General features: G+C 42.7%; 2 protein-coding genes across 2 annotated transcripts; one reads left to right on the top strand and one right to left on the bottom strand.

Moving 5' to 3' along the window:
• The first annotated feature begins 1,304 nt into the window (after positions 1 to 1,304).
• Positions 1,305 to 5,000, top strand: klhl41a (kelch-like family member 41a). Its single transcript, XM_088931291.1, has 6 exons — positions 1,305 to 2,494; positions 2,869 to 3,026; positions 3,248 to 3,355; positions 3,629 to 3,814; positions 4,085 to 4,231; positions 4,517 to 5,000. Exons 1-6 carry the CDS (start codon positions 1,388 to 1,390, stop codon positions 4,626 to 4,628), a joined length of 1,818 nt encoding a protein of 605 aa, XP_088787417.1. The 5' UTR covers positions 1,305 to 1,387; the 3' UTR covers positions 4,629 to 5,000.
• A 1,330-nt stretch (positions 5,001 to 6,330) lies between these two features.
• fastkd1 (FASTK mitochondrial RNA regulator 1) lies at positions 6,331 to 19,077 on the bottom strand. The gene is made up of 15 exons (XM_088931290.1): positions 18,961 to 19,077; positions 16,976 to 17,468; positions 15,766 to 15,834; positions 15,397 to 15,522; positions 14,349 to 14,747; positions 13,970 to 14,080; positions 13,543 to 13,674; positions 12,130 to 12,616; positions 11,546 to 11,660; positions 10,741 to 10,869; positions 9,953 to 10,084; positions 8,296 to 8,409; positions 7,890 to 8,034; positions 6,654 to 6,768; positions 6,331 to 6,476 (listed from the first exon to the last, which is right to left on the bottom strand). The coding sequence occupies exons 2-15, from the start codon at positions 17,308 to 17,310 to the stop codon at positions 6,384 to 6,386; spliced, it is 2,502 nt and encodes an 833-aa protein (XP_088787416.1). The 5' UTR covers positions 17,311 to 17,468; positions 18,961 to 19,077; the 3' UTR covers positions 6,331 to 6,383.
• Between the last annotated feature and the right edge of the window lie 559 nt (positions 19,078 to 19,636).

Genomic DNA, 19,636 nt, shown 5'->3' with positions numbered 1-19,636 from the left:
GATTTGCCCTAAACACTTGTCATTTCACTGTACACATTTCATTGGCACTGGCACCTGTGCATGAGGGGAACACTGTGTCATTTGTTGTTTTAAAGTAGTGAGTACACAAATACAGTGGGTATTTACAAATGAACCAGAGTTGCTGTACTGTTTCACAAATGGGAAAATAAAACTGTCAGCTGTTGTTTTAGCAGCTGCTCTCTGTGCACAGTTTATCGGGAAGGCTACTCTAAGACGAAGCCAGGGACATAGAATTAACAAGAATTTTGACTTCAGTCACCTGAAAAGAAAATCCTGGCTTCAATCTAAATTTATAGTGATGTAAGGCTCTCTTTTCTCAAATGATTCTAACACCGTATATCCAGTGAGTAGTCACTTCTCATTTTAAACCAGTGGGGGTTTACTAGGAACATTCTACACAGCTGTGTCATTTCCATCATTCTTCTTACTCAGATATTTATTGACTGATCTGATGTCATTGTTTTTCAAATTCTTGTTCTGTTCCAGGCAATGCTTGAAATGTTCAAATCTTTGATAATTTTGTATTTAAAGCTTTAAGAATGAAGCAGCGTTTTTACTGTTTTATTGAAATAAGTACATGGGTAATGTTTTCACTTACTATTCATTAATTCATACCTTAGTCCTACTCTGGAAACTTTAGATTTAATAGATTAGAAAAATGTTAAGGATGTTTACTATAATTCACATCAAAGGATATCAAGCAGAATGAGAAATAGTAAAAACTTAATATTGTAAAATGTGCTGGGCTCCAAATAGAATTTCCATTTGCTATGCCTTCAATCGATTGTCTTCTTCCTTTCACGTTTTGAATGATCTGTCCCTAATATTACTTTCATTACCAGTTACCTTGCTGAATTTGAAGAGTGTAATATACAGATATTTAGGACAAAAAAAATGAACTGTACCTAAGAGAAACTTCCAAATACATATCTAGAAAAGTTACTCATATCCTTAATAATACACAGTACTATGTGGATTAAATTATTAATAGTTCCTATTGGAAAGATGAAGATAGGTCATTGATTGTACTCATTGTTATATAAATAGTTGGTCACTGATTTTTAGTCATTGTTATATAAATATGTATATGTTTCTGGATTTAACTGTTGTACGTCAATTCCCATAGTGACCAAAATCCACAGTTGCTTCTTTCAGTCTGTGACAGCTGCTAGAGAGAGACAACTTTCCAATTTGGCTAACCTGAATTCCTGCAGGCTGGGGTGTGTGGCTATATTTAGAGGGGTAGGATTAAATTGCAGGGGCTTCAGCCTGAGCACTGTGCATTGATCAGCCTTTTTCCAGCCAGACCAGAGTGCCGGCAAGTACTGGGGCCTTCACCTCTGTCTACAGCCCAGATTTCCTCAGAATGGATCTCACAAAAGACCTGAAGGAAGAGCTCCGTCTCTACCAGAGCACCCTGCTTCAAGATGGCCTCAAGGAACTCCTGGATGACAACAAGTTTGTTGACTGTACTCTCAAAGTGGGGGACAAAAGCTTGCCTTGTCACAGGTTGATTATGGCAGCATGCAGCCCATATTTCCGTGAGCTTTTTTTTGCTGAGGAAGGGAAAGAGAGCAAGAAGGAGGTTGTTCTTGAAAATGTTGACCCCAAAATAATGGATATGATCGTGAAATACCTCTATTCGGCTGAGATAGAGCTCACAGATGAGAATGTGCAAGATATTTTTGCTGTGGCAAGTCGCTTCCAGATCCCCTCTGTGTTCACCGTGTGTGTGACTTATCTGCAGAAACGACTTGCCCCTAACAACTGCCTGGCCATATTCAGGTTGGGGCTTCTCTTGAATTGCCCAAGACTGGCTGTGGCTGCACGCGATTACATTTCGGATCGATTTGAGCTCCTGTCAAGAGAAGATGACTTTCTTCAGCTGGCACCCCATGAGCTGTTCGCCATTATCGGTGGAGATGCGTTGAATGTGGAAAAAGAAGAGCTTGTGTTTGAGGCCGTGATGAGCTGGGTCAGAAAAGACAAACAGAACAGGGTCAAGAGCCTCAGCGAGGCTTTTGACTGTATCCGCTTCCGTCTCCTGCCTGAGAAGTACTTCAAAGAGCACGTGGAAAAGAATGACATTATTAAGTCGAGCCCTGAGCTGCTCAAGAAAATTCAGGTGATTAAAGATGCCTTCGCTGGAAAGCTCCCAGAAAAAGGGAAAACAGGTGAGGCTGGGGAAGGTGTGGTGAACGGCGACGTGGGAGATGAAGACCTGTTGCCTGGTTACCTTAATGACATTCCCAGACATGGCATGTATGTCAAAGACTTTGTCCTCATGATCAATGACACAGCTGCTGTAGCCTATGACCCCAGTGAGAACGAGTGCTACCTGGCTGCCATGGCCCAACAAATTCCAAGAAACCATGTCAGTCTGATCACCAAAAGCAACCAAGTCTACGTCGTTGGAGGTTTGTTTGTGGACGAGGAAAACAAAGAATTTCCCCTGCAGTGCTATTTCTACCAGGTAAATTCTTTTTTGTTTTTTACAGGAAGAGTTCAAAACGAATAATTCTGCTGGAAATCGTTGAAATAGCATTGAAAAAATTTTGTGAAGGAGATATTTATAGTATATGTCACTAGGTCTTTTAAAAGTTTGGATGGAAAAGGAAATCATTTAGTTTAGTAGACTAATGATTTTGTGGATGAACTAAATTCATCCTTTTGGCATTATACATCAGTAAGGATTAATATAGTTTTGTGTAATTTGTTATTTGGGTATTGTCTTCTGCCCTGGGGTTATCGAGTGGGTTGGAGGAGAGGGTTAAATCCAGAGTCTCTGTGTGTGCCAGTACAAGTTGCTCTAATCAATCAATTCATCGTTTCTGTGCGCTGTTACAGCTTGACAGTATTGCTGGTGAATGGATTGCTCTTCCTCCAATGCCTTCACCCCGGTGTCTCTTTGGTTTGGCTGAAAGTGACAACCTCATCTTCGCGGTCGCAGGGAAGGACCTTCAGACGGATGAGTCTCTTGATTCACTGCTGTGCTTTGATCCTCAGTAAGTACAGAGGGCTGCCGTTCCGCGCATTGAGCCCAGGAGGCTAAAAACGTGCACGCAACTCGTAGCTCTTTCTGGGAGGGGAAGGGATCTCTTCTATGGCAACAGGTGTGGCTGGAAGAGTGTACTTCACCATTTAATGAAATCGAGTGTGAAAACTCTCAGTTTATGCACATGTTTGGCATTCTTGTTTTTTAATGTCATCTTTATCTGTCTTCCAGGGAGATGAAATGGAGTGAGAGCAAAAAGCTGCCAATTAGGATCCACGGTCATTCTGTGGTCTCGCATAATGGATTGCTCTACTCAATTGGAGGAAAGACAGATGACAAGTAAGGAGAAAAGGCAGGGGGATGCAGCTGTAGGAGCTCTGAACCACACGGATGTGAAACGATGATTATTTACTTCAATCCTTAGACTTCAGTTTCTGGGAAAAGAAATCGGCGTGCAATAATAAAAACTACTGAAAGTAAACTGCAGAAAATACCCAGCGTTCTTTGAAAATGTGTGCCCAATTCAATGAAAATGAATAGGATAAATCTCCTTGTGTGCAGCGATAAGCCTAAAAGATGTGATCTTCGAAATGATTACGTCCTCTTTTGCAGGAAAACTGTAAACAAGATGTTTGTGTACAACCCAAAGAAGTCGGAGTGGAAGGAGCTGGCTCCAATGAAATCTCCACGGGCGATGTTTGGTGCTGTTGTTCACAACGGCAAACTTTTTGTGGCTGGCGGAGTCAACGAAGACGGCCTTACCGCCGCGAGTGAGGTCTATGATTTTGCTAGTAACAAGTAGGTGTTTCAACAACCTCTTTTCCAATCTAAAAAAAGGTGAATCATGCAGACTTAGCTCTTCTGAATTTTGACTTTGACAGATGAATGTAATAATGTTAATAACGTTAAATACTGTATACTTATTCATGGTGTACCTTATTGTTTGGAAATGACGTACAGTGATACGTCTTTTATTCACTTAAAGAACAAATATTACTGTCTTAATACTAAGTATTGTGATTTACAGATTAGCAAAAACTCTTAACTCCTCTGTATTTATATTGTCAGGTGGGAGGCTATGATTGAGTTTCCCCAAGAGAGAAGCTCCATCAACCTCATCAGCAACGCGGGGTCTCTGTACGCTATCGGAGGCTTCGCCATGATTCAGCTCGAAAACAAGGAATTTGCCCCATCAGAGATCACCGACGTCTGGAAGTAGGCTTTTATTTCATTACCACTGACGTAAACTACTTAAATGATGGACACCCTTTGTGCTCAAGACAGACTTGCTGTTAACTGGCATTCATACACATGATTGTCTGGATGAGAACTAAAATGAATGGATTGGAAGTTTCTCGATAGCTTTAACATCAAGTTTAGAAAAAAGAATGTCAGTAGAGGCCTAAGTGTTTTTCCACCTCCACCTACTACTGCCTGTAGGATCTGTTGAGTTTTTTGTGCAGACGCGGGTGATTTATGGGGTTGCCCTTGCTGCGACAGGTACGAGGATGACAAGAAGCAGTGGAGTGGGATGCTGAGGGAGATCCGTTACGCCTCTGGAGCTTCCTGCCTCCCCATCCGCCTCAATGTCACCAAGATGTCCAAGCTGTGACGGCCCTCCTGTGCTTCCGAAACGAGCGCTTCACACGAAGGCTGACGAGCAAGTCGCCGTCCAGCCTAGATGTATTTTCTGCACGTCGTTAGAATGTTTTTAACACTTGGGAGATTGAACTTTTGAGTTTTCCATCCTCCAATCTTCATCTGGCTAAGAAATATGTTATAGGCTGAAAAACCGTGCTGCCTAACAGCATCCCTTGTGTTTTTAACATCAATCTTCCCAGCACTAGACAAGGCTGACAGTTAAGAAACACATTTGTTATAAATGAAGTAGAAACAGTACTTGTGACTTATATATTGCCAGATATATCAAACTGTATTTTATGTTGCTTTGATTTTTTTTTGTAAAATAAACAATTTAAACTAATATAAAGCAATTTGAGTATTGACCAGCAGCAGGATTACCACCTTATAGCCAGATCCTGTCAATTCTCAGAAGCTAAGCAAGGATGTCAGTGGTCAGTAGTGGACTGGGAGACTTCCAGGGAAAATGAGGTTGCTGCTGCACCTGGTTCCAGTGGGTTAGTAATTAGCAATCTTCCCTTTGGACCAGAAACTCCAAGCCCCGAGCCAGTGTCCCAGTACCATGAGCAGGGTCACAGTAAGAGTAAGTAAGAGGAGCTGTTTTTCAGCTAAGATGTTAAACTGAGGTCCTGCATACTCGGTCATTAAAGATCTGATGACACTTTAGAGTAGGGGTTCTGTGTTTGTACAGTGGCCTTCCTAAAATCCCCCCTTAATTCAGTGAAGCAGTTTGTTCATGTCACTTCCTCTCTGCTATGTAGCTACAGTATGTAGTTGGGCTGCTGGCACAAGTATATCAACCAGGTGAGTGCAGTATTTCAGAGGAGGATGCAGTAAGTCCCCTTCCATGTGTAAAGAGCTCTGGAATTAAAAGCACTCAGTGAATGTAAGGATTATTATTAGGCACAATCACTCCAAGACACTTTTTCCTAGCCTTCATGGAAATCAGAGCTAAAATCTAAACTTTCTAAATTTCCATGCTTTGCGTTTTGTAAGAAGGGGCTGGTGGCATGGTTCAATCCTAAGAACATTTTTAGTGTATTCAGGCATCGAAGAGGATTGAGCAGTAAATATGTAAATGATTATTAAAGAGACACCATTTACCTACATTCTGAGACAACATAAATGCAGAGCTACTGTAGTAGGCAATTTGAGATCTAAACGTTCTGTACCAGTAACATAAAAAACAAGGATAAAATGATAGAAATTATTTTAAAGTTCTTAAGTGAAGCTCATTTCTTATAGCAGTAAATATGCAAATCTCTCTTCTTTTCACCCCACTCATCTGCCTCTTGGTCACTTCTCACTCTGCACAGGGGTCCCAGCGTCCTTGTCCTGTGGCCAGGGGGCTGAGCCTCAGTCAAGACCAAATGTAAATAGTCAATAAACACTCTCAAATGCATCTAATCCTTGGGTACCACTCTCCCTGTGAATTTTAAAAAAAGTTTAGAAACAGAGCTGGAGGTTAAGATAAAATGTGTAGTCTACTAAAATATAGTACGTGAAGCAGTGGTTCATTCCGTATGTGAAATTGCTTTAACTTCACATAAGACAACAAAATGAGAAAGAACCATCTTAAGTCATTCTGCCCTCTATAGAAGGACAGAAAATGGAAGAAGTAAAATAATGCCACTTTCAAGAAAAATATAACTAATTTTTGTTCCACACAGAATGATATTCAGAATTAAAAACAAGTCTTTTATTATGATATGAAAACTCCATCCATTTAAGAATGTTCTGAAAATATCTTCTTTCGTAGGTATTCTTTCCAAGCGTCCCGTGTTGAGAGCTCCATTGAATTCCATTCAAAGTGAGGGATCTGTTTAAAATAAAGAAATTAAGTCAACAAAATAAGATGATCATGTTAGTTTTGAACCTAAGTTTCAAGATCAGAGGTTTATTTTCAAAACTGCAATACAGAAGAAACAACATTCCTTCACCAAAGACAGTATATGTTACTTGTCCTGTAGCGCAGAACATTACAGTTTCTGTTCACCTGAGCTACATTGTATCCCAGGATCTCTAGGTGCCTTTTTCTCATCACAGCCTCTCCTTTCATGTGACGAGAATTTTTACAGAAGGATTTGGAGTCAAGGAAATCCACAGCAACGCTGAGGAGAAAGCACAGGAAAGAGCACTTTCTGATAAAGAAGTCATCCAGTACTTGCAGGTAACATTCATTCAAATTATTCACACTTTTGTACTGGTACCTTGAGCTGATACTTTATACATGTATTTATTTCTTCCGGAAAGTGTAGTCTGAATTTGTAGTCTGATTTAAAAAAAGTTCAATTATAGCCAGCAGCCATGTCACCCTGCAGCTCACATCTGGCAACCCACTGAAGCTCAGCAGGTGTGAGCCTGGTCAGTACCTGGATCGGAGACCTCCTGGGAAAAACTAAGGTTGCTGCTGAAAGAGGTCAGTAGGCGGCGCTCACCCTGCAGTCTGTGTGGGTCCTAATGCCCCAGTATAGTGACAGGAACATTATACTGTAAAAAGGTGCCGTCCTTCGGATGAGACACAAAACCGAGGTCCTGACTCTCTGTGGTCCTTAAAAATCCCAGGGTGTTTCTGGAAAAGACTAGGGGTGTCACTCCAGCGTCCTGGTGTCCATTGGTCTTTACCAGTTATGGCCTCCTGATAATCCCCACTGATAGCTGATGTGTGGTGAGCTTACTGGCGCACTATTGCTGCCATTGCATCATCCAGGTGGGGGCTACACATTGGTGGTGGTGGAGGGGAGACCCCATTACCTGTAAAGCGCTTTGAGTGGAGTGTTCAAAAAGCGCTATAAAGTGTAAGCTATTATTATTATAAAAAGTTAAGACACTGCTCTTCATTAATGCGTGTTTGTAAAGTTGAGCAGTGTGGAGATACGCGAGACAAAGTCTGCAATGAAGGACAACACGGTGGCGCAGTGGTTAGTATTGGTGCCTCGCAGTCTTGGGGCCCTGGGTTTAATTCTGGACCTGGGGTACTGTCTGTGTGGAGCTTGCATGTTCTCCCTGTGTCCGGGTGTGTTTCCTCAGGGTGCTCCAATTTCCTCTCACAGTCCAAAGACATTCTGGGAAAACTGGCCCTGGAGTGGGTGTGTGTTGCTGTGTCAGTGTCCTGATTTGCAGCCATTGCTTGCTGGGATAGGCTCAGGCTCCCCCATGACCCTGAATTGCGGTTAGAAAATGGAAGGAGGACAGATTGGCGATGGAGGACACTGTAACGTTAAAGGCCTACCGCTGAGCTCCCGGCGGAAGTTCACTTCTGTCGTTCACAGGACTGCCAGGACCCCAGTGCACCTTCCCTTCTTCCGTGATCAGCAACCTGCTGTGCTCCACGTAAGGGATAGGCTTCTTGTTTCTGTCCAAGATGCATTCAAATTCTGGAGGAATAGTCATCCAGGGTATTAGCCTAGAGACTGTGGACTCCCATAGCAGAGAGCAAATTCTGGATATTTACAATTAAGAGAAAACAGACTAAATTTCTAAAGTGCTGCTCATTTTAGAAATCAGAGTCTTCTGTGGTTTAAATGTATGCTATAGGCAGTACTGCATCCACCTGGACAAACTCAATTACATTTCTTGGTATTAATTTCATATGAAGCAAAGTACACTAGTTCCAAGGGTAATATTATACAACTTACCGACTACATAGAAATAAGGCGTGAGTACAGACACTTTGGCATAACTCATTCCTCCTAGAATCTCCCCCAGCATCTTATGAATTTGCTGCTGGACTGCAGTGACAGAACCATTACCTGCGACGATACAATGTTTTTGCAAAATGTTAGCCTTCAGGGTGAAACATTTACACTTGAAGCGAAAGGACGATGCTGCTGAAGATCTCGAATTAGCCTGACTCTGACTCTTTGGACAGAAACTGACACACAGGGCGTGTTTCGGTTTTTTCCCTTTTCAGGCTGGTTAAAATATTTGTTTTAAAGGTGTTTTATATTTTTAACTGTTTTATTTTTGTAAATGTGTTATAAATTTATAAAGAAGAATTATATTTTTGAAGATGTTTATTTGTGGAAAACATTTCACTTTTATATAGAGCTTATGTCAATAATTAAGCCTCCAAATGCAATAATGTCAGAAATCTATTTACTTCCCATCTTGTATTACAGTATGATCAGGGTGATACCGTACCTCTGGCCGTAATTGAAAGTAGTAATACAAGAGTATGTTCAAGACTGATTCTTTGCATTTGCCTTTCCCACTAAATCTTCAAATGAGGTGATGAACTGGAAAGCTCAGGAGACCTCTACAGGTAGGTTGTGAAACAGGGATAGCTGTCATGGTACAATATTAAATTTAACAGCTTCAAATCTAGAACTCTACAAAGCAAAGTATATTTAATATGGCTATATTCTCTTTGCATTTTAAGGTCAATGGGATGTAATGTAGATGAAACATGTTTCAGTGGGTCTGATTGGTAGACATCATGTGACAGAACTTGTTTTTTCACATTCAGTTTCTCCCCTAAAATTTCAAAATATTCCTTTAGGATAGCCTAAAGGAAACATCAGGTTGAGATATTATCTACATAGAGTGCACAGACTATTCTTATGATCTTGCCCATTTATATTTATACAAAGCATGTAGTTATTTGTTTCATTTCAACAACTTTCTCCCAAAAGTTCTAATTCGGATTGTAGTTCAATAAATTTGATCTCTTTGAAATTCGTCCCATAGACGTTAATTTCAGTATGTTTTCCTCCGAGTACACCATTAGGTCCTACAGTATTACTGCATGGTCTGATACAGTACATTCCACAGTCTCAGATATGTACTTATTGTAAATTCAATTCATTAAAATAATCTATTCTACTGTCAGAGAGTGAGCCATGGGGAAGTGTGAACATTCCCTCCCTGAAGGATATAAACTCCTACACCCACCCAAAATTCCAAAGTCCTCCATAAATCTATCAACATATTCGATTAAAACTTTACAGGTTTGTGAATTACTGTTGCAGATGGTCACTTTTAGATGGGAGAAATTCAAATCAAGCTCACCTAGCATTTCCAGGACTTTTATTCTTTTTTTTTTTAATATGTTCTCACTTCTTGGGTTGTGCACAGCTGTTAAGCAAACCGAGTGGATACTCCCGTATTCTCTCTTTCACTAGAAAAGATCCACCTTCCTTATCTCTAACACCTTAGTATTCAAGATCAGTGGTATTAAAAGGTATCAAATGGCTGTCTGTACACAGATACATGAAGATACAGTACATGAGAATTCCCCCAGGTCCCGGGTAGGTCTTGGTAGCTCCTGTCCTGCCCTCAGGCTCTCGGACTTACCTTTCTTCAGGAGCTGCTGGCAGTATCTCTCGTGAAACCAGGGGATCTGGAATTCTGGGCATTCTAAGCTGACGGCTCTGTTCAGCTCCATCAGCCTCAATCTTATTCGCATGTTCAGAGCGTCAGGAAGAGCTGCCATTGACAAACAAAGCCTTGTTAAAACAGGGGCAGGGGAGATTTAAATCCAGGTCTTACAACTGCTCCCTACTGTAAGTAGTAAGTGAGGGCTGAAAATGACTCTCTGTCAATATTTCGATCTCTCTTATGACATCACCCCCATCTTTACTTTTTCACCTGTTGGGAAGTGCCATATTGTTTACAATGGTGCATTTTCCTGCCTGGGTTATTTCAATCCTTCAAAGGCTAGTAAAAAGGTTCTCTTAGTGGGTACCAGTAGGTTGCATTCTCTCAGTCCTACAGTCTGGCTTCATGTTCTCTCAGAAATCAAGCAAATAGTTAAAAGTATTACTTTTACTAGAAATAAGAAAACCCTTTAGAACAAAATTCAGATAGAAGTCTTGTTCATTTAGGACTCAGCAATAAAAGTATTGATGGAAATTGTTTGCTAATCTTGTTTGCTAATAAATCTGCCAGAGATTCAGACCATAGCTCAAGAGAGAATACTTGGTTTCGTGGATAGTGGATAAAGGTCACTTTAAATCTACACCAGTCAATGACTAACAATAGGTTTTCCATAAAGCTGGTAGGCAAAACTCAAAACATAACCAAAACGAAATCGGAGCCCCCAAAAATTCCAGTTCAGACAAAACAAAAAGTGGTTTACGAACTTTCCAACTGTGCATCCAGCTTAGCCAAGAAATCCACATTAAAGATTTCTCGAATCACATCTTCTGGGAAGCAATCAGCCACTGCCAAAGAATATGCCAGCAGCACCAGCAGGTGGGGATCAAACGAGCCTGCAAAACGAAACATCCATCAAAAACTAAAAATGAAACTGCATTTTCCTTACATAACTGCATGAAAATGAATCAGAAATGCTTTTTACTCCCTCTTCCCTGCTTCTTTGTGGGTCATTTATTTCTACATTATTGTTCTAATTAAAATTCCGGGAAATGCTGATCATCTCATCTCTGAAGTATCAAAGAAATGCAGAAAGCACACTAGCAGGTAGGAATACATACAACAGTAAATCAGAGCTTGTGTCTAACATAAAGAGGGAGAGGGGAGTAAATTGGGTCATGTCAACGAAATATCACAAAGGGTGATATTTACCTTAAAAACCTTGAAACAGAACAAGTAAAGGAACAAGTAAAGAGAAGAAAAGGAACAATCTTTCAGCTGTGGAGCCTTCTTTGGGTGTGTAGCTCAACAAGCAAAATGTTGTTTCTTTTCTTCTTTTCAGCATGGAATAAACCTTTACTTGTTCCTTTGTTGCCTACACATGCTGCCGCAGCTACCTGTAAAGGACTCAACTAAATTTGCTTAGCTAAAATCAACACCAGGACAGGGGTGAGAACAACTGCTTAAAAACACAGTTCTACAAAAAAATAAATGTTATAACAGTCCGAAAACGCGACTCTAAAAACCTTATGCCTACTTGAACTACTTCAAACCTTGAAAAAGACTACTTACTTATATGGGGTCTCAAGTGCTGGATGCAGGCGTTGAAAAACTCGTCACCTTGTGGTGGATCATAATTCAGTACAGTGAAGGGGAGGATGGTGGCATACATTGCTGAATAATGAATCTGCAAATAAATAAACCAAGATCTATTAATTCATTTCCTGACTGCTTTATCTGGTAGGGTCACGGGGGAGCAGGAGCCTATCAGGCAAGCAAAGGGTGCAAGCAGGGATACACCCTGGATGGGACAACATTTCATCGTTGCGCACACACACAGACACAGACATACTCACACAAGGGCCAGTTTTCCCAGAATCCCATTAATCTACCAGCATGTCTTTGAACTCTGGGAGGAAACCAGAGCACCTGGAGGCGAACATGGAGAGAACACACTGATTGCACCCTAGGTCCAGAACTGAACCCAGAGCCCAGCAATGCTAACCACTGCTCCACTGTGCTACTCCATTCACCAAGATATCCAAGATGCAATAATCAGTTGTGTGGGTGCAGGGGAGGACAAGAACACAGATGAGCATGTCATCTAGTGAGGTTCTCCTGATTTATCCAGGCTGCTGTCGAAATGATACTCGTACCTTTTCAATGTGCTCCATGCTAACACTCGCAATTCTGTCCATCAGTGGTGTGCATAGGTGGTTGGTTCGGGTCAGGAAAACTGCCAGTTCAGGTACATTGCTCCAAGAGATCTGATCTATCAGCCGCTGCAAACTGAGCATGGTCTCCTCGAGCAGCACCTCCTCAAACCACTCCCCGGGAACGTACTTGAGCTCTTCCAGCAGCAGGTCCAAACTGTCCGCTTTCCGCAGCCTCTCCAGCCCGCAGTGGTTCAGCTTCTGGAGCAGCTTTACGTACACTCGGGGCATCACGTGCCTGTAGGAGGGGTCGTGGCGCACCCACTTGGCCATGGCGGCGGCAAAGGTGTTGAGGTCGCTGAGGTTGCACTGCGGGAGGAGATCATCCACACGGGAGGTCACCTCCTCATCCAGCCGGGGGGAGGGGAGCATGGAGAGCACTCGGGTCAGCATGGTGACCTCATAGGGAAACACACTGACCTGCAGGTGACTGGAAGACAGAAGCACACATTAGCACTCGTAGCTCATAGGTAGGAGGGGTCAGGCCTGCGGACTGCCTAGGTCGCACGTACGAGGGGTCGGGCCTGTGGACTGCATGGGCCGCGCGTACGAGGGGTCAGGCCTGCGGACTTCATGGGCCGCACGTACGAGGGGTCAGGTCTGCGGACTGCATGGGCCGCACGTACGAGGGGTCAGGCCTGCGGACTGCGTGGGCCGCGCGTACGAGGGGTCAGGCCTGCGGACTGCGTGGGCCGCGCGTACGAGGGGTCAGGCCTGCGGACTGCGTGGGCCGCGCGTACGAGGGGTCAGGCCTGCGGACTGCGTGGGCCGCGCGTACGAGGGGTCAGGCCTGCGGACTGCGTGGGCCGCGCGTACGAGGGGTCAGGCCTGCGGACTGCATGGGTCGCGCGTACGAGGGGTCAGGCCTGCGTACTGCGTAGGCCGCGCGTACGAGGGGTCAGGCCTGCGTACTGCGTAGGCCGCGCGTACGAGGGGTCAGGCCTGCGTACTGCGTAGGCAGCGCGTACGAGGGGTCAGGGCTGCAGACTGCCTAGGTCGCGCGTACGAGGGGTCAGGCCTGCGTACTGCGTAGGCCGCGTGTACGAGGGGTCAGGTCTGCGGATTGCCTAGGTCGCGCATACGAGGGGTCAGGTCTGCGGACTGCCTAGGTCGCGCATACGAGGGGTCAGGCCTGCGGACTGTGTAGGCCGCGCATACGAGGAGTCAGGCATCCAGATTGGGTGGGCTATCCCTAGGTGGAGTTAGATCTCTGGATTGTGTAGCACCTGCACTTGCACACAGTGTTTTCATTCTCAAAAGGCTCATTACATTAAATCAAGTCCTTCATCTTCACCAAGAGTTAGACCATCTACAGGTGTGAGCCTACCCAGTATCTGGACGGGAGATTTTTATTACCTCACTAGAAAACACCTCAGCTTCGTGAGTAACTCTGGATTCTGGTAATGCAGCAGAATCAGAACCTGAGTAATCCTAGCGATCTCCACGGGTTTGTATCCTTCCAAGTTCTTGGAAAAGATTGTGCCAATTCTAGAAAAAAAAATCATAAGAGCATGAATAAAAAGCAACCTTACAATTTTCTAATTCTATGTGTACCAAACCAACTATTTGGGCAAGAGTTAAATAGCTTCACTTCTAAGATTCCCTCGGTCATACTAATATGCAATAGAACAAAACTCAGCTCCATTAACATGTTATTATTGCACACTATTTACACCACTTTCTTGTAACTCAGCAAGACATATGAATATGAATTAACTTCTATGTAATCAGTAGAAGTTGAAGACCTAATTGCCACGCAGGGTTATTAATGAAGTCGACTTGCTTGTTAATCAGCTGCAGGTTTCTACACTCCATTTCCTCCATAGTTTCTGCAAGTGCCAGTGCCTGCTGGGAGTTCAACTCTTCAGCCAATAGCAGTGCAGAACTTTCCAACCTACAAAACAAGGAACAGTATTGTCATGCTGGCACTAACACCCGTTTCGGCTCCATGCTAACACCGACTCCTTGCACACAATATGCCCGAACTTTTACGACCAGTATTCTTTTAAGAAAAAGAAGCTTGCCACATCCATCTCCTTTTGCCATTTGTTCTAACACTAAAGCAATTCAACTTTATAACTTAGGATTCAGGTCATGCAAGACCAGCATTGCTGCAGCATAATCTACACGGTATGTACATCTGTCTGTACATTTTCAAGTACCTCTCCCTGGTCTCCTGCCCAGCCATGGGTCCAAGCGCAGCAAAGAGTCTGGTAAAAGACACAGGATCGGTGCAGGAATCGAGAAGCTCGGAAAGTCTCCGTTTAGCAGCCAGTCGAAAGTCACAGTTATTGAACTGCAGAGACTGATAAAGCCCGAGGATGATGCTGATGTTTTCAGCATCCAGATCCTTCACACTGCGCAAGAGGATTCTGTTGCACTTCTCCATCAAGGGCCTGTAGCTGTGCTTGACGTTGCGCAGGAACTGTATGACTCTTCTGGGAGTGTTGAAGTGGGTGGGACCCGTGGTGTCCAGGAGGAAATCCATCTTCTGGATGAGAGCGTCCCGCAGCCTTGGGGACACAAGAGCTGAGACGCCGATCATCAGAATGGACAGAACCCTGCAAGCATACAAACACCCTGGAGCTCACACACAGAAGTGGTACGTCAAAGTCTCCACCATGGGGACTTCTATTCAGGCCAACACAGGGCAGAGATAAAACATGGTTGTATGGATATTCTAAACCTAGAGCAGTAGCACAGACTACGTCCAGCCGCCCTATTTAGTGTAGTTTAAATAATGAAAGGAATTTTGCATGAGAAAACGTAGATTTACCAGTAAGAGTAAAATATTACTAAGGAGGCTCCCAGTCTTGATTTGATCTCTTGTACTGATCTCCTATTTCAATACAACTGAACTTTATTTTCTTAAATCTCTGATATTCTACGTGACTGCAAAGTGAACAGAAAGATCTCCCTTAAATGTCACGTGTTTTTGTTTCACTTCTGGTTGGACAACCTTGTCTGAAATCTCCTGCATAAACTGCTCAATTGGTGCCTGAAGCTTCACATGTTTAACAAAGAAAAAAGATCATCTGAATTGCTCACACAGGTAGACCACTGGGTTGCTTTCTTTCTGTACAGCACAGTACAAACTTACATATGGGGGCAGACTTAAGAACGTCAAAGAGTAACACTGAAAGGGAAAGATGACATGCCTTTCTCATTAACCAAACTTGTAACTGTATGACGTTCCTAGTGCACACACACCTGGCATCTTTTACCGAGTCCAGTTTCTGGCTTACAATCTCAGTGATTTCTCCCATTAGAGGGCTACAGTTCAGGTGCTGGTCATTTAAGCAATTTGCAAACTTGGACAGCGGGGCCATTGGTAACCTGTAAAGAAAAAAGCAAATTTTTATTGTGAGAGATCCCATTTTAAGATTCTGTTTGGAATTTCATATATTTTGTTGTTAGATTTCGGAAAACAATACTTTCAAAAAGGAAGAAGCAAAGCACACTTGGTGTGCTGGTTCAATTGAGAACTCTAAGCAATGTACAGTAACTTGAGCTGAAAACAGATTGCTATATTGCTTAACAGTCGTCATCCATCACATACGCTCAGTCGTCAATGCTCACCTGTCTATTCTGCGCCATCCTTCTGTAACAAGTTCCTGGACCAGAGAGTCATGTGGTTCCACACTCAGCCTTCAGGTAAAGCAATTAAACAATGTGATGTAGTACTGCAGTGATCTTGAACAGAAACTGAGTACTTCATGGTGACACAGAAAATTGAACATAAAACAGGAAAGTCAATTACGAATTACCATGTCGTGAACAGGTGTTAATCTCAAAGCAGACGAAATTAGGTGCTGCCCACGTAATGAATTACATCACATTATTCTCAGCTCATTTCCACATCCCAGTCTTTCTTAAATTGCGCTCAGGGATGATTATTTCCATTAGTAATCTGGACAATAAAAAGAGATAACTTATACTATCTGCCTGGAGCTCTCTCTTTAGAGATTATTTTATAAATGTTAATATGGAAAGAAAGTGGTATCGATTGGAGGGAGTTAGCTGTCAATAGCAGATACCGTCATAAAGATTAAGAGCAACCCATAACCGAGATTGGCTCGGGCCAGTTTAATATACTTGCTCTTTATCTACGTGAAGCAGAGGACACAAATGAAAACTACATTGAGGTGCTTTTAACTCCGAGAACAGGAGGCTCTTCTCTACATAGAGGGCGGTGTGTGTCTGGATCATGTTGTCAAGGCCAATATTCTGGTTTATTCCAGGAAATAATTAATAATAATTATTATTATTATAATAAATAATAACAGTTCCTTCTTCTTTAGAAGAGTCTTTACTTAACTGGTTCCATTCTTTACCCCTCTGCTCCTATTGTATTTAGTACCACCATCTACTGTCTCCTCTGCATATTCTCATCGTGTTGACCTTGTGTAGTTTTTATTGTTTATTTTCAATTGTTGTTGTTGCTGCTGTCATTCTGTAAAGCACTTTAAGAAGCCACCTTTAGGGGCGCTATAGAAAATAAAGTGTATTATTGTTATTATTATTAAATAACTGATGGAGATCAATGAGCTAACAGAAACCAAATGAGCTTGACGGACTTAATGACCTCCTCTCACTTCTTATTTCTCTTTTCCTTTCTTATGTTCTTAATCCTTACTGGGCACACAGCTGCCGAAGCCAAAAGCCATGGCAGCCACACTGACGATCATCGTTGTCAGAAACTCGCTCAGGAAAGTGAGGCGAAGCCGCTTTGTGCTCTCCCTTGAACTGCGTTCGGTGTGTTCCCCACCCGCAGAGCCTGGCGTCTCACCTGAGCACGTTGTACAGCATGTCCACGAGCTCGCTGTCCGGCAGCTGCTCCACCTTGTTTTCCGCCAGCACGCACAGGGCAAGGAACTGCGGGTGGGTTCTGGTAAACTCCAGGGTGCGCAGCATCTGGGGCTTCTCCTTCTGGAACTGCCAGAGCCGGCTCATGGCCAGGCCCACGTGCGCCGCCGACAGCTTGGCTTTGTTCCTGCCCACGACGTCCAGCACCTGCTCCTCGCTCCCGCTGGCGAACAGCTGCTCCAGCACCTGATCGCTGCCTGCCACCCGGGGGTGCAGGAGCCTCCAGGAGGAGCGACACACGCTCCGCAGCCGCAACATGGCCCGGCCGCCGTCCCCCCCGCTAGCGCGTGCCGAAGGAACAGACCGCCGCGCAGGTGCTCATCTCAGGCTGGCGAGCTTCACAGCCAAGTCTGTGCCCTGCTTCACGGATCCAAAGACCTCAGAAAACAGCCTAAACCATTCTGGCCCAGCAGTTTCTGGAACATGAGACAAAAGGGAAACAAAAACAGTTACAATTACATACCTGTCGTGGCAAGGAAGCATTCAGACAACGTCCAAAGGCGAGGAAGTCTTTTCTCCGTTAGCAATCAAGAGCAAACGCGCTGCAAACCTTGAGAGAATAACCACTGTAGGGTCTTTGCATATAGTTTATCAGATGTTGAGGTTAAAATAATCTTAACGTCAGCCCTATTGAATGAAACTTAAATAGGATTTAATCACACAATTAATTGGCACAAAGTCTAAGAAAGACCACTACAGGCCCAACTATTGACGATCTTTCAGGCAAATGTCGGATGAGATCTTTTTGGTTGAATAAGCTGCAAGCAAACAAATGAGTGAAAGACCTCCCACCTGTCTTGTTCTCATATAAGTATTCACAGTCCTTAAAGTTACTGTCAGCTCTGTTACCGTCTGTCTCAATAACGAAAGAGAGACTCAGGCACTCAAGTAAAGATCAGGAGAACATGCAGTTAATTGACAGAAAATAGGAAGCACTTTTTTAGATAAGAGAACTTTTTGGTCCAAAACAAGTTACACAGCCATGCTGTTAGAGCTATAACTAGTAGGAAAGAGCAGTAAAGTATTTCGAGAATGCTTACACTGTACCAATTTTAAAAAGCAAGGAGAGTTAAACTCCTCTCAGTTGTAACTTTTCCTGTACTGTGCACCAAGGCAAAGCAGAGATCACTGTCTGCATATGATCTCTAGAGTACTGCACACAGATCACCAGGGGAACTGGGGGAAACTGGTCGACCTTCACCTGCAGGTGGGTTACACTATATGGGACTTAAACAGTAAACTGGCAATTAAAGACCGTGATGAAACACAAGGCAAAACATTAAAATATCACCCCCGCAAGTAAAATTAACGACCATGACAGGTCGCTTTTTTTTAAATAAAAATAAGACTTTTAATCTAATGATTTCAGTTTTGGGCTAAAGGTAAATTGTTCTCAACTTCACAAGCAGAGAACAGTCGTGCTATTCCACGTTCTGTTACTAGTAAATAATTTTCTTGTAGCTGCTGTTCAGCTGAAAGTTTGAAAAAACGAAGCAGAAATACAGCAGTCCTCGTTGATTTGTAATCTACAGGTTAGTTTATTAATTATTTATTAATTTCGGTTTATTTCAAGAGCTGGTCCAAGACACACTACCCTCTTACTGTACTGTGGGCTATTCGCCTTGTTATGGTCAATGGACTTTTTTCAAAAAATACTTACCGAAACATAAAAAACAGGTTAAACATCCTGACAGCGAGCAAATTATATTTACCTTTACGTAAACCAGTTTACGGGTAGATCGCTTGCCTGTGTGCAGGGTTTCGCATACAGATAGCTACACTACAGCAGATACTAACGTGCTTGAGACGCACGTGTAAAGAGTCAGGTTAACATTCTTGTGCCAGACATCTTTCACGGCACTGTGGTCAATTACAGATTTCAAAAAGATAACGTCGTGTTTAAGTTACCTGGATTTTATCTGCAAATGAAATGCAATTCAAAAATTCCTATTTCTCGAATGTCACCCTTATTTAACTGCAGAAAGTACCATCTTCCTGCCACAAAATGGCCCGTCATGTAACATTGTTTCAGGGACTATCGCTATTTTAAAACATCATAAAAAAGTTGTACCCCTCAATGTAATTTATAAGAGAGGTTAACAGAATTCGAGACGCAGAAAACATGTTATGAGGAATTGTGCAAAGCAAGCATTCCCCTTAGTCGTATTTTATTAATACTATATAAGGAAACAACAAAAGTTGAACATTGTAGATGACCCCTTTTTCTCTACAGTAACCTTTCGAATATACACGCCTATAAAAACATACATTAAAAAAATATTGTGGCCATCAACCCAAATTATACGGTACCTATAATATATAAAAAGTTAGAAAAATGTTTTATTTAAAAGTGAATTGTTTGGCCTCGGGGATGTTTGGGTTTTAATATCACACAAATATTTGTCATTTTTATATAAACTTAGATGGACAACTTTCAATTTGCACTTTTAAAGAACGTTATTGTAATGTATTATAACGAAAAAATGCCGGAATACTGTTTCACAGGTGAGCAATGAAAAGGATAAGCTAGGAAACAGCTGACCTTTTGTGACAGTTTTCTCATTTTTTTTTATTCAGACTTATT

Source organism: Atractosteus spatula, chromosome 13 (assembly GCF_055471065.1).
Source record: "Atractosteus spatula isolate fAtrSpa1 chromosome 13, fAtrSpa1.hap1, whole genome shotgun sequence".
Taxonomy (NCBI): Eukaryota; Metazoa; Chordata; class Actinopteri; order Semionotiformes; family Lepisosteidae; genus Atractosteus; species Atractosteus spatula.
This window is presented reverse-complemented; position numbering and strand designations above follow the sequence as displayed.